The sequence below is a fragment of the Orussus abietinus genome, unplaced genomic scaffold (genome assembly GCF_000612105.2).
Source record: "Orussus abietinus isolate OABI.00-Male unplaced genomic scaffold, Oabi_2.0 scaffold13, whole genome shotgun sequence".
NCBI lineage: Eukaryota > Metazoa > Arthropoda > Insecta > Hymenoptera > Orussidae > Orussus > Orussus abietinus.
This window is the reverse complement of record NW_019394887.1, coordinates 1,072,364-1,086,013: the sequence shown is the minus strand read 5'-3', so window position 1 is coordinate 1,086,013 and position 13,650 is coordinate 1,072,364. Positions and strand designations below refer to the sequence as shown.

The following is a 13,650-nucleotide window of genomic DNA, read 5'->3' as shown; positions in this document are numbered from 1 at the left end:
TGACATTACGGTAACTAGTATTATTCATAGTATCGATCATAGTTATCGACTGTAATCGCGGTGCCCCTGATAAGGGCACGTTAAAATGAGGCGCGACAGGTGTTTTTTCTCCAGGTGAGAGATCAGACTTCGAATGTATGATCGATCAGTCCAGGTGCTGGTAGAGATCTTCCAGTTGTGGTTTAAAGTATGCCTTAAGCTGAGGTCGTTTCGTCTTCAGCGTAGGCGTCAGCAATCCGTTCTGCACGGAGAAGGGGTCAGGGTGGAGATAAATGTCCTTCACCTGGTAACAAAAAAATAGATTACATCTTCCCTACATAAAAGTCCACATTAATTGTCAACTATCATACTCCGACTTTAATTTAACTTCTGTACTTCCCTCATCGCCGAAGGATCAAACTCCCAATAGTATCGTTAATTGTATCTCTAATTTTATATTTCTAATTATGTACCCCCACTTTCCTCATTTTCACTCGTCATATTTAATATTTAATATTGCCCCCAGGAAGGGATGAGTTAAATTTAATTTTTCGTATCTGGAATTTCTTTCGATGGACTTTTAAGGATACTCACCTGTTCGAAGGACTTTAGCCCGGCCTCCTTCCCCCAGGCGAGCATGTCGTCCAGGATGAGTCTCTTGACCTCGGGGTTGGCGCAGAGAACGCTCAGGGTGCCAGGGATTTTATTTTCAACGGCCCAGCATTTGACGACGTCGACGTCGGGCACGACGACGGCGACGACGCAAGACTTCAATGACTCCCCGTGAACGAACACTTGGTGCACGTACTGACTGCGCACGTAGATGTTTTCTATTTTCTCAGGGACGATGTATTCCCCCTGCGAGAGCTTGAAGATGTGTTTTTTACGGTCGATTATCTTCAACGAGCCGTTCTGGAAGCACAAACGATCCTCATTAATATTCAAGATTTTTGGTGTTTTCTCACCCGAAGGAAAAAAAAAAAGAAATTGAAAATAAAAGAGATCGTCGAAGTCATAATCGTGCGCAATATTTTCAAGATAAAGAAAGAAAAAAAACTAGAATATGAAATTCTTTTGTCGCCGAATTAAATTTTATTAATAATTGGTTTCCATGCAAATGAGACCCTTCGTCGCGGGAGATAATTCTTTCCCGACTAGTGGAGCAGTTTTTCGAAAATTCGCCGTGGATAGTTTTTTCGAAATAAGTAGAAGCGTTAATTTTCGAGAAGAATTCCTTTTGTTTATGTGACGGCTTTTCGAAAATTCTGGGCAATTTTACCGGCAGCCACATGCCTATGTCGCCGGTATGGTGCCAGCCCTGGGCGTCGATAGTTTCCGCGGTTTTCTCGGGGTTCCTGTAGTACCCGACGAAGACGTTGGTACCCTTGACGCAGACCTCGCCCTGGTTGCTCGTCGAGAAATATTCCATCTCGGGGACGTCGACGAGTTTTACGCAGCAGCACGCCACGGGGGGTCCCACGTGCTCCGGGACGTGATCGCCCTTGAGAAAAGAAAAACCACATATTAATACAAATGACAAACATCCTACATGCCACATGTGACATTTAATTAAATGTATATATAAATAAATTATCCCTTCTCGGTAAACATAAGTTAGAAAAAATTTTAACATTACTCCAAGCTGTCAACTCTTTGATGTCAGACTGCAATTTCTGAGAATATTCCGGGGGGAAATAATTAACGTATAAATTAATACATATAAATCCGCATGTTTGAACATTCTTGGTTCTTAGATTCTCGAGGTGCGAGAGTTAATGTCCATTATCAACCTGTTCCCTCTTAATCGATGAGCTGGCACCGGCAGAGGTGGTTTCGTTTTCGTTTACTCGCGTCCACGTGGTCGAGCACGTGCTGTCATTTCTTTTTCAAGAGGGATTCCAACTACGAAGCGAGCGCGTGTTCCGTTCGATAACGCAACCGACATCACGGTGCTCGTCCCGAAAATAACTAGAGCACTCGATAAGCCGATTTACGAGCTAGGTGCGCAAATGCAATCGAAGTAGAGACTCGGACGAAGAGTCGAATCGCGAGGAGCTCCGCAAGGTCCTCTTCCTCTGCAATAACGAGAAATCCGCCCACGCGAATCTCGAGAACGGCACCGCTCTATTTCCGACGCGATCATACATCTCGTAACATGTAATAGCAATTACTCCTTGAAATTTCTCCTATTCCCAATCATAATTAATTGCCTAGATCACTGCCATTCGGTGTCTCAAACAATCGCGCATTTTTTTTTTAATTTTAAGATTACTTTTATTATCAACACCAACGCGATCATACATCTCGTAACATGTAACAGCAATTACTCCTTGAGATTTCTCCTATTCCCAATCATAATTAATTGCCTAGATCGCTGCCATTCGGTGTCTCAAACAATTGCGCATTTTTTTTTAATTTTAAGATCACTTTTATTATCAACACCAGCAGGGGAAAAATATATAAGCATTTTTCTGGATTTTCCTCGTATCCCCTTTTTTCCTGGTTTTTTTTTTTTAGACGGGTATAATTAGAAAATGCTTTCGTGATAACGTGATCCTCCCGAAAATAGACCTCTAGCGAGCGATAAACCGAGGTAAAGGGGAGTCGACAGGTTCCGGATAAAGAGATCGACGACAGGGAGGGCTCGGCAAGGTCCTCTTCGTCTCCAATAATCGGAGGTCGCGATCCGCCCACGCGAATGGCGAGACCGAGCTCTATTCCCGTCTCGTTTATCGGCTGCTGGGACATGTTTAGGGGCGCAACATGCAAACCCGAAATGCCGCCAAGGCGACGACACCTAGAGGACCGGTCACGAGGAAAGTCGATCTTGGTCTTGGACTGGAAAAAGTGCAAGTGCAAGACCAAAACTGAAGATTGGATCGTGCAGGATGAAGATTGGGCCATGTAAGATCAAAATCAAGGTGGGACCATGCAAGATCAAGACCAAGATTCGACCATACAAGATCAAGACCAAGATTTGACCATGCAAGATCAAGACCAAGATTCGACCATGCAAGATCAAGACCAAGATTCGACAATACAAGATCAAGACCAAGATTCGACCATGCAAGATCAAGACCAAGATTTGACCATGCAAGATCAAGACCAAGATTCGACCATGCAAGATCAAGACCAAGATTCGACAATACAAGATCAAGACCAAGATTCGACCATGCAAGATCAAGACCAAGATTCGACAATACAAGATCAAGACCAAGATTCGACGATAACAAGGTTGATATCGCGCACCTGGACAGTAAGGGTGATGGGAGCTGCACACTCGGTCTGCCCGTAGCCCTCGACGACCATGCACCCCAGGGTGCACCTGGCGAACGTCAGGACGTTCCCCGCGAGGGGGGCCGAGCCTACGATCATCAACCTGAGCCTGCCTCCCATGCTGTCCTGGATCTTCTTGAAGGCCACCCGGTCCCAGAAGCTGTTGTTCCTGATGATGCGCTTCTTGATCTCCGCCTCCTTGGCGCGCAGTCCCATCCCGAAGACCAGCCTCTTCAGGCAGGAGCTCTGGAGCTCCGTCGAGACCTGGATTAAAGCGAGGATAAATTAATTTACAGGATTAATCTCTCCATGATCCATCTCTTCGAGGTCCCCTTCGGCAATGGGGACTAGACTAGTGCGATAAAAAAATCCAACTCCACCGTGACAATGGGGCTCTCTTCGGCAATGCATAGGGTGCACGTTAAGAAATCCAGCTCTATGGTGGTAATGGCTCTACTTATCGCAATCTAAAGCTAGGTAAGGACATCCAAGAGATAGGGAGGATCCACTCCCTGAAGAGACGAAGACCTTGTCGTAGAGTCGATTGAGCAGTCGGGGCACGGCGGGCATGACGGTCGGCTTCAAGGCCTTCATGTCTTCGGTAAGTCTCTTAATGTTCCCGCTGTAAAACCCGACGGCCCCGCCGACCATGTACATCCCGTTTTCGCAACACCTCTCCAGCATGTGCGCCAACGGCAGGAAGCTGATCATGGTGTCCCTGAAGGTGGGTCTGTGTTCCCCCAGCTGGAGCACGACGGCGCTGATGCCTGCCATGACGTTCTGGTGGGTCAGCATCACTCCTTTGGGGTTCCCCGTGGTCCCGGAGGTGTAGCAGATGGTGCAGAGGTCGGTGCTCCTGGGCGGCATCTCAGGGTGGTCCTTCCTGGCCCCGACCCTCTCGACGTCGTCGAACCTGAGGAGCTCCACGCCGCGATTTTTCGCCCGCTGGTTCGTCGCCGGCCTCGTCTCCTTCACGACGATCAGCTTCCTGAGGCACCTGGAGAACATTTACACGGTATTAAAAAATTCTCGATAAAGCTATCGAAGACGTTCAATTTATTTATTATAAATTTTTTCCCCCCAGCACTGGTGGATCTCTTTGACCTTTCTTAAAGTCGGGGAAAAAGGATATCCGGTCACCTGGGGGCCTTGTCCAGCAGCAAGTTGCACTTCTTGTCGTCCTCGCAGACTACTAGATTAATCTCAGCCTGGTTGATGATGTAGGCACAGGCATCCGGCCCCAGGGTGTCGTACAGAGGAACCACCACCAAGGAGTAGGTGTAGCAAGCCTGCTCGGTGAGAATCCATTCTGGACAATTCTGACTGTAGAGACCGATTAATGTCTGCGGTCCAGGAGTCAATCCACAAGCGATTAGACCCGAGCCTAGATTTTTCGCCCTGAGGAGGGTCTCGTTGTAGTGCAGCCACTGATAAGGCTTTGTTGGCCCGTCCCTCCACCCCAAACACGGTCCATTATCTGTGGACCAGATAGAGAAAATCAATAACTAAAATCCTCTCCCCTACGCAATGATTTATGATACAAATTAGTAAAATAGAAAAAAAAAAGAAAATAGTACAAAAAAGTGGAGGCCATCGCGATGTTCTTTACAATTAATGGAATTCCTAAGAAATGTACGATTCAAGCATTTTCAATTTATTCGATCGCTTGTTTCTTAATAGAGATAGTGAATCGAGAAAAATTGTTAAGGGGACGATGGGGAAATCGGCGAAAAAAGAATTCATCTGTCGACGAAATCGTACTTGTTAATAGAACGATTAAGTCTGTTACGCGGCTCGAGAACGCGTAGGAAAAACAATTCGTTCGTTAACGCATCGTGGGTGTCTTGCGTGCAAAAATAGCCGGCACGCACGTCGTGTAAAACAATTTTCCGCGAGAACATAAAGCGTGTAGTAAATATCGACGTAATGACTCCCGAGAAGAGGGAAACGTAATTCGCAATTGTTGCTTCGACGTTAATGGGAACTAAGTGATGTCGTTGCGACGTCTATGTCAAATAATTGTCTTATATGAAAGGAAATAATATCCACCGAGATCTTCGCAATTCCCCCGGATCGTTTTATAAAATAATAGCTTCCGCTGATAATCCGGAAATATTTTTAAATCGACAGATCGTCGCGACTGTACATTTTTTTTTGCCTTTTAACATTTTCTGCAAAGTTACATTGCCCTCGTGAAATTGTATGACTATGTTCTGTACGTCAGTCGAACGATAGAAGAGTTACGATTTATCGTCAATGTACAATCGATGATAACGGTACGTTACTCGACTTAATTAAACAAATTACAAATCGCTGCGATTTATCGTCACGGTGCAGCCACCCATCCTTTATAAAAAAACGGCGCAAAGTTTATAATTCTCCCAATCTCAGGATTTATTTTGTGGAAATAATTAACGAGTGACGTTAGAGGGCTCGAATTAATTGTATAAATTCCAAATCGCTACGATTTGTCGTCACGGGTGCAGCCACCCATCCTTTATAAAAAAAACGGTGCAAAGTTTATAATTTTCTCTATCTCAAGATTAATTTTGTGGAAATAATTAACGAGTGACGTTAGAGGGCTCGAATTAATTGTATAAATTCCAAATCGCTACGATTTGTCGTCACGGGTGCAGCCACGCATCCTTTATAAAAAAAAACGGCGCAAAGTTTATAATTCTCCCAATCTCAGGATTTATTTTGTGGAAATAATTAACGAGTGACGTTAGAGGGCTCGAATTAATTGAATAAATTCCAAATCGTTACGATTTATCGCCACGGGTGCAGCCACCCATCCTTTACAGGATTACGGCTTAAAGTTTGGACGGCGCGTAATCTGCCCCATCTCGCGATTTATTGCGACGAAGTAATTGCTCGCGTCGGAGGAGGTTCTTTCGTCAGGTGATGCAAGCGAGTTATTCTCGTATAAATTTAAAGCGCATCTCTGCCAGCCGGAGCTCGCGGCCCGATCGGCGCGATCGGGCAGATCGATGGCCGATCGATCCCTCGAAGGACTCACTGGACTCTTTGGCTCCCTTCCTGAAAGACTCGTAGAGGGTCCTGGCGTCGTCATGGACGTAGCTGATGAACCTGCCGTCCTTGCAGTCCTTGAAGAATTTCGAGACCCTGATGATCTCGGCGCCCTGAAAACGGCGGCTGCTTAGGGCTCTCCTTGCGCACTTTTTTTTACCTTACATAAGCACTAAAGATAGCCGAACGACACCCCGAAGACGAGCTTCGAGAATTTACTTCAACCGCTCGCCACTAGCGTCTCTTTATCGTGACTTAAAAAAAAGGAAAAAAAATAAAGACTAAACTCATTTTTCATCCCCGGAAATCCACTCGCCCACGCGACACCACAGTTTACACATGTTTCACGAGGAATCTCGTTAATATGGGTCCACGCTGTCCATACAAAAAAATATAAGGAGCAGTCAAAGGAGCCGTAAACCGTAAACCTCGATCCGTAAACAAAGATATAAACAAAGCTATAAAAATTCCAGACCGCGAGTATTCGTGACTCCCATCTAGGTACCCCAGGTAATTACGAATTTCCCTCAAAACTACCGATGCCACAAAAAATCCCCCTCCAGGAAATATCTCGAGCATAACAAGCCGAACAATTTTCGTGACAACAATTTCTCGCTAGGAAGTACCATAGAGGCAGAAAATCGCGAATTCCCGAAGCGCTCGGGGCAGTTCCTCGAGGATCTCGCGCGATGTTTCCTTCGACCGTTTCTGATTATTCTTTTTTTTTTTCGTGTAAACATGGAGTGTATCGATTAACCGGAGGTTCTTAAACGAACCTTGAGTACTTCCGACTGCTCGTTAAGGTCTATCGGTAAGCGGAGCGACTCGTGAAAGAAACAGCCCGACATTTTGGAGGCTCCTTCGCCTCGGCGAAGGAGTCGGCGTCGTTTTCCAGGTGTTAGCGCCTGGCTGGGATTCCGCTTGCGATGCGACCGAGTAATTACAATATTTCCAAATATGGCGCAACAACGGACTAAACAAATGAACGATGATTCTATGAGATATCGAGGAACGAGCTCGGCGTGTTCGCACGCCCGTTTACGCCCGCTCGGGCAACACTGCGCTCTTCCGAGAGGTTTGGCTTTGGCCAAGCTTGTCACGAGGGTCGCGTTTTCGGTTCGCCTTCGCCGTAAGCTCGAGTAGACCAAGCGATTTAAATATAGAGAGCGGGCCGAAGGGAAGGACGCCTCGCGTCGCTCCTGATGGCAGTCGGCGACTCCCTTGGACGATGGCCAGCCAGCTGGTAAACATCCACTCTTCTCTACCGCAAACCATGACGGTGACGATTAAGCTTGGGAACGATCTCGACGCACTTTCCTAACTCCGGAACCTGAAATAGATGGATTACTCAGATTTTTCGCCAGTTCCTCGAGGTAGGAGGCTCATACGCTTTAATGGGACATATCGACGCTTCGTTGGTGCCATTTAAGGGTATTAGAAAGTGCCTTTGCGTAAAAAGTGGTTATTTTGAGATGGATGCATCAGAAAGCGAAAGTAGACTGTTATAGTTGTGTAGAGAGTTGGGGGTTTCGAATGATTCCCGCGGTCGATTCTATCCGCCAGTGACGCCATCTGTGAGCGTGCCTCGGAAACTGGTAGTGGTTTCAAGCTCCACGGGGAACGAGCGCGTCGGGTGTCATACAGAGCGCGGTGCGTCAACGCGTCGATTACAAGTGATGGTAAGTCAATTTGATCCTCGCCGCATAGACGCGCCGCGTTTTGTAGGACACTCGACGCGCTCTAAGGGGTCTTGGTCTGAATAATAATTTTATACAATTGATAACAAGGAATATTCTATGCTAAGTGTGGAATAATTTCGGTGCTAAACGACGACTTATACTGATTGTTGCGAAGTATGCAATGTAAGCGCTCTTTACTATTAAGTACACGTTATGTATGAATATACTAATCATGTTTATTTTTCTTACCAAAGTGCAGATCAAAGAACGTCGGAGAGTCACTGATTAGAGAAGTCATTATCATGCATTTCGGTGCAGTGGTATGCTGAGAGAGAACTGTAATAACATGTGCCGTCAAAATTATACGTAATTCCTGAAAATGACATCGCTTACTGTAATTCCATTGGTCACAAAGTTATCGAGCAAAGTCATTCGCATTCTAGGATGCAATCCAGGACCGATGACGTTACAAGGTACCAACACCTACCTCGTTGGCACTGGACACAGGTAATGACAATTCTATAAATAATTACAAACACAGTCATAGATTTACATAAAAAAACAAATACTCCGTAATCGTGCAATTTAATTTACATGGGTACACATTGAAAATAAGTGTCATTATTTCAGGAGGGTGCTAATCGATTCCGGAGACGAAGACACTGCACCACAGTACACTAAATTATTAGAAGACGTGCTTGAAAAGGAGAAGGCAACGATAGAGCACTTGATCGTGACGCACTGGCATCACGATCATATTGGTGGAATAGAACCGGTTCAGAAGCTACTGGCAAGCAAAGCGCAGACAAAATATCAATCCCTGAAAATCTGGAAATTACCCAGATCGTTAGCTGACAAAGAGAATAGCGAGAATGATTGCAATGAACAGTGGACTTCGCTACAGGATAATCAATTGATCGAAGTAGAAGGTGCCAAATTGGTCGTAAAACATACTCCTGGGCATACGACAGATCACGCGTGTCTTTTACTTCTGAATGATAATGTTTTGTTCAGCGGGGATTGTATTCTGGGAGAGGGTACTACCGTTTTTGAAGATTTGCATGATTACATGTTATCACTAGAAAACATTCTGAAGATGGCTCCGTATGTCATTTATCCTGGACATGGTCCTGTCGTAGAGGATCCGGATTCACGCATTCGACAGTATATCGAACATAGGCTCAAGAGGGAATCTGCGATTTTAAAAGTTCTTCAAGATTCTAAGAACCCTATGACTGAAATGGACATCGTCAAATGTATATATAAGGTAGCATCCTTAATTATCAAGTATCATTATTTCTACATAAAAAGGAAGTTCATTTTAAATAAGTAATTTGTCGTTAGGAAACTCCGGAGTACCTTTGGCAAGCAGCAGCTTCAAACGTGAACCATCATCTCCAAAAACTGTTAAAGGAACATAAAGTTCTAGGTGAAACTGGCAGTTGGTGCATAGTTACATGATCGAGACAAAAAGTGCTACCTAAACTGTGAAAATATATAAACATTGTTATATTGTATATATTTAAGGAAAGAATTGTAAATATAAATTCGTTGCTTCCTGAAATTTAGAATCAAACCGTGAATTGTTTTTATATTTTTATATTCTCGTCGAGCTGTTTGTCGATGAATTAGGACGTGATAGAATAGCAGAATTGCTGTGAAACATTTATTCAACTTATAGGATTAACGATGATACATGTTTACTCTTTCTGCAACAAATAGGCTGTAATATACCACTGACGTGTGCGTTATGGATGTTACAACAGATTGTTACGAAGTATTACAGAGTATACGTACACTACATGGCATAGCAAGTCTTTACTTCGGTAATGCATCGACCACATAACTAACAATTTCTTGGCCATCATATTTGTTATTTTTTGCAACTGTCCTGTCTGCACCACGATACACATCGAGCCAAAATACCTAAGTGCTTTGAGTATGGACAAATATAAAATCTATACGTTATGTATGCCTACGTACTTCATTACAAAGGTACAGTTCTGAATAATAGATGTTTTAATATTTCATATAAAATCTGTCTTCAACTAGTTAGACTTGGCGAGAATTTCGTACTCTTAGTCGGCCTTTTAGGTTACGGAGGTCTGTTGCGGAGCCTATAAAAAAATCATCGGTTTTTAATAAAACCACTGATATCAAAAGATGTTTAAACAGTCTTCGACGGTGACCTCGCTGTTTTGTCTTCAATATTTTTTATAGAACCGACGTAGATCTAAACGAGAGTAGTTTACCTCGACAGGTAATCGTAACGTTGTCAAGGACATGTCCTTCGGAGGACTCTGAATAATATAAGCTCGCTTTTACATATATATCTGAACGATTTTCTCTCTATCTCTGTTTCTCTCTTTGGGTACACGTAAAAAATATATATATATAGATTTATATATTTCTGCTTTGACGTATATAATATACTTTCATTTACTACTCTCCCTTTGTCTCGCATATAATATAATCTCTCTGTCGCGTTTCTACTTCTCTACTGTCGTTGATAGTATCAACATATAATCACATTAATCTGCACTCAGTTATCAGCATAATAATTAACAACAAATTTTTTAAACAAATAATATATATATATATATATGAAACAATTCATCATTTACGCTCAGAAAATACCATTGGAAACGGAGTCAAATTAATCATGATTCATTGCATTGAATGCAATCAAGTCAATGTGTTCATATGTATGTGTATGTATAAGTGTCGTGTACGTATGCGTATATATGTATACAAGTGTGAATATGTATGATCGATTAACAATTAATTCATAGTCATTATCCTTATAGGTACGATTAGCATGAAATGGCTGCAGGATTCAATTCTCTCTGGCTCTGGATTTTCCAGTAATTTTAATCCATTTACCTTTAATTAAGGCGAGTCATCAAGATCCATTCGTTACGATCAAAAGATACATCTTCGAATCGCCAAGAAGAGGACACATCTAACCTGTCGGAGCTCCTTTCCGTTTGGATCTTGAAAAAGACTTGAAAAAAAAATTGGCATTCAACCGTAATAACTTCCCCCATTCACGATCCGAAGCCTTCGCTCGTCCACTTTCATATTTATACAAATCTGTACAAAATCGATTACATTCCTTCTGCCAGCCAATTAATCAATTCAAAGCTGCGCAACACGAGGGCCTTATAAAAGCATTCGATTCCCAGTTTAAATTGCCTTGACGTTTGCTAATTAAAAGAAATTCATTACACTCATCCGGGATGAATTAATTCAGATTAACACCACGTAGGGACGTTGAAAATCCTTAAGCATCCAGCGGAGTCAATATTTCAATGACATTCCAGAAGCCATTTGAGGTTAGGTTGTTACCAAATTGTTGATTTTAAGTATTACAGTTTTGCGAAATCCTTTCCAGGGATCTCGTGACCAAATTTCTTGGATTTCTGGACTCTTCTTGACAATCTCGATACACAGGTGACAACGGATCTTCCAGTACGTGGTTAAACGAGCCTTCGTCCACACATCGGTAACAGGACACGTGAGACACTAATGAAACTAGTGAGCTCAGTCTTCCTGTTCTAGGAGAAGCGGAAGGAACCAGAGTTCGACACGGGTTACCACGAAGAAAGGCACTCTTTCACTCATCCCTGCTGCCCTGCCACCGAAGAAGATACATTACTCCGGTGTCCCGGTCTAACGAAGACAGAAGAAACATCTATACATTATACAAAAAGGAAATCTAATTGTCGCGCTCGCGTGCGTCCGTCCTGACTTACGAAAATATAGGGTGGTGCTCCTTTAGGGTCGCGCAGCACCGAGTCAATCGAGATCATGCCTTGAGATCTCACTGATCATCGATGAACAAGAGGGAGAAAGATGAAAGAAATCGCCCGGTAATTTCGAACACAGAGCGTATTAAAACACCCTGCGACATAAATATCAAGTCGCATCTCCGTCAGCCTCGGCGTCGGTAAGAATTTCCAAGACCTCCATTCTTAAAAAAAGGTTCGTAAAGAAATTTTTAATCTGCAGAAAATTTGGAGAAAAGTCTCAGAGTCCTTCGACAGGAATTTCATATCGCCTTAAGAGACTGTCTGCATTTTAGAAGACCTTCTACGAGGGGGGATTCAATTGGGAGGAAAATCCCACCGAGGCCAAGACCAAGATGGCGGCGAAGAAAAACCGTGTCCTCGTGATAACGCCTGATAAATCTCTCGCGTCCAAAAATCCGGGCGACATCCTGCATCTTCCCCTCGAGGAGTTAAGGAGACAGACGACCTGTACTCCCACATCATGAACCAGACACTGGCGGTTTTCCTGGTCCAAGAGTGGCCTCCGAAGAGTGCCACCGAAGGGGCCATATATCATAAAATACATAGCGTATAATAGATGAAGGCTTGCTCCTTGCATTTCCCTCCACACCGAAGAAGGTGGACAATCAGTCCTTCCCCCAAACAAGCCGTAGACAGGGGTTCCCCAAACATGATCGGTGATCCCCTAAAGCTACCACCCGCGAGAAGCGTCCCACCAAAAGGTGCGCCGTCATCGGCCAGGAAGTCTCCCAGGAAGCTGGTCTCCTCTGCTACCTCGTATCCAGCAGTTTCCCCATCACGCTTCAGGCGATGCCAGCTGGATACTACATGAGAAACCCGCCCTGGGGGTCGAAGCAGCTAGGATTAATGTAGCTGAGTAGGTCCTGCTCCGACATGTCGCTGAGTTCCTGAGGAAATATATCGGCCGAGTCTTCTGTCTTCCTGACGACCGGTGACCCGTTCGCGCCAGATGGATTGTTCGTGGTCAACGGTGGATTACCGGGCTGCCTATTGTTGGTGACGTTCATGGCGACGGACGGCGACTTATTGGCGACCTGTTCGACGATGTTCCCCTGACTGGAGGGACTCTTCGGCAAAATGCCCTCCATGGCGCTGTTCATGAGCTGGGCGCTCTGGGTGGCGACGCTGTTAAGTATGTTCTTCGTCGCGATGATGGCATGCGCGGTCGTGGTGGTGATGGGTCGGTTGTTCATGATGTCCTGGGTGGCGTTGGTGATGACGGAATTGATGGCCTGCTCGGCAGCATTGGTCAGTCGCTGCTGGCAGGGTTCCTGAGCGGCTCCACTGGCCAACGCGGAGCTGGCCTCGGCGACGAACCCTGCAGGTTGGTTCAGCATGGACCCGATATCCTGCTGCACCGCCTGCTGCATAGCCTGGGCCGCCTGCGCCTGCTGGACCGCCTGTTGGACGGCCTGGACCTGCTGCACCACCTCCTGCGTGGCCTGCTGGACCGCCTGCTGCACCACCTCCTGGGTCGCCTGCTGTACCGCCTGCTGCACCGCCGGCACCGCCTGGACCTGTTGCACCGCCTGGACCTGCTGCACCGCCTGCTGGACCACTTGGGCGTGCTGCACCACCTGCTGCATTACCTGTTGCTGGGCCTGCTGCACGGCCTGGACCGCTTGCTGCTGCGCCTGCGCCACCACCTGTTCTACCTGCTGCTGAGCATGCGCCACAACTTGCTCGACCTCGTGCACCTGTTGCTGGATCGCTGCGTCCGCCTCTTGCTGTGCCAGAGCCTGGATCTGCTGCATGTGCTCCGACCGAGAGATGCTCTCCGCCGGAACCTGGAAGAGAAGCGGACGTTGAAAATCGGCTCACGCCGTTCTAATTATCGCTACCCTGGCTATCCCAAGGTTTGCGCTCGCTAAGTC

The 13,650-nt window shown here is 45.3% G+C and overlaps 3 protein-coding genes across 13 annotated transcripts in view; 1 reads left to right on the top strand and 2 right to left on the bottom strand.

Annotated features, from left to right (window-relative positions):
• LOC105697344 (long-chain-fatty-acid--CoA ligase 5) lies at positions 1-7,341 on the bottom strand. The gene is made up of 8 exons (XM_012420594.1): positions 7,062-7,341; positions 6,275-6,398; positions 4,396-4,732; positions 3,784-4,252; positions 3,229-3,519; positions 1,259-1,480; positions 574-891; positions 1-283 (listed from the first exon to the last, which is right to left on the bottom strand). Exons 1-8 carry the CDS (start codon positions 7,131-7,133, stop codon positions 146-148), a joined length of 1,971 nt encoding a protein of 656 aa, XP_012276017.1. The 5' UTR covers positions 7,134-7,341; the 3' UTR covers positions 1-145.
• Positions 7,342-7,522: 181 nt separating this feature from the next.
• On the top strand, positions 7,523-9,528 carry LOC105697350 (endoribonuclease LACTB2). Of its 7 annotated transcripts, none has more exons than XM_012420615.2 (5): positions 7,680-7,964; positions 8,090-8,147; positions 8,219-8,471; positions 8,595-9,231; positions 9,309-9,528. In XM_012420615.2, the coding sequence occupies exons 3-5, from the start codon at positions 8,344-8,346 to the stop codon at positions 9,423-9,425; spliced, it is 882 nt and encodes a 293-aa protein (XP_012276038.1). In that variant the 5' UTR covers positions 7,680-7,964; positions 8,090-8,147; positions 8,219-8,343; the 3' UTR covers positions 9,426-9,528. The 7 variants fall into 7 exon arrangements, with proteins under 7 accessions (XP_023289177.1, XP_012276064.1, XP_012276038.1 ...); XM_012420607.2 differs by having other exon boundaries at positions 8,073-8,147; XM_023433409.1 differs by lacking the exons at positions 7,680-7,964; positions 8,090-8,147 and adding an exon at positions 7,523-7,658.
• An 88-nt stretch (positions 9,529-9,616) lies between these two features.
• LOC105697323 (nuclear factor of activated T-cells 5) overlaps positions 9,617-13,650 on the bottom strand; it is a 30,321-nt gene continuing 26,287 nt past the window's right edge. For all 5 annotated transcript variants that reach the window (XM_012420555.2, XM_012420573.2, XM_012420546.1 and 2 more), the window contains one exon: positions 9,617-13,563. In XM_012420555.2, coding sequence (XP_012275978.1) covers positions 12,580-13,563 — 984 coding nt within the window. In that variant the 3' untranslated portion in view covers positions 9,617-12,579. The remainder of the gene's footprint in view (positions 13,564-13,650) is intronic.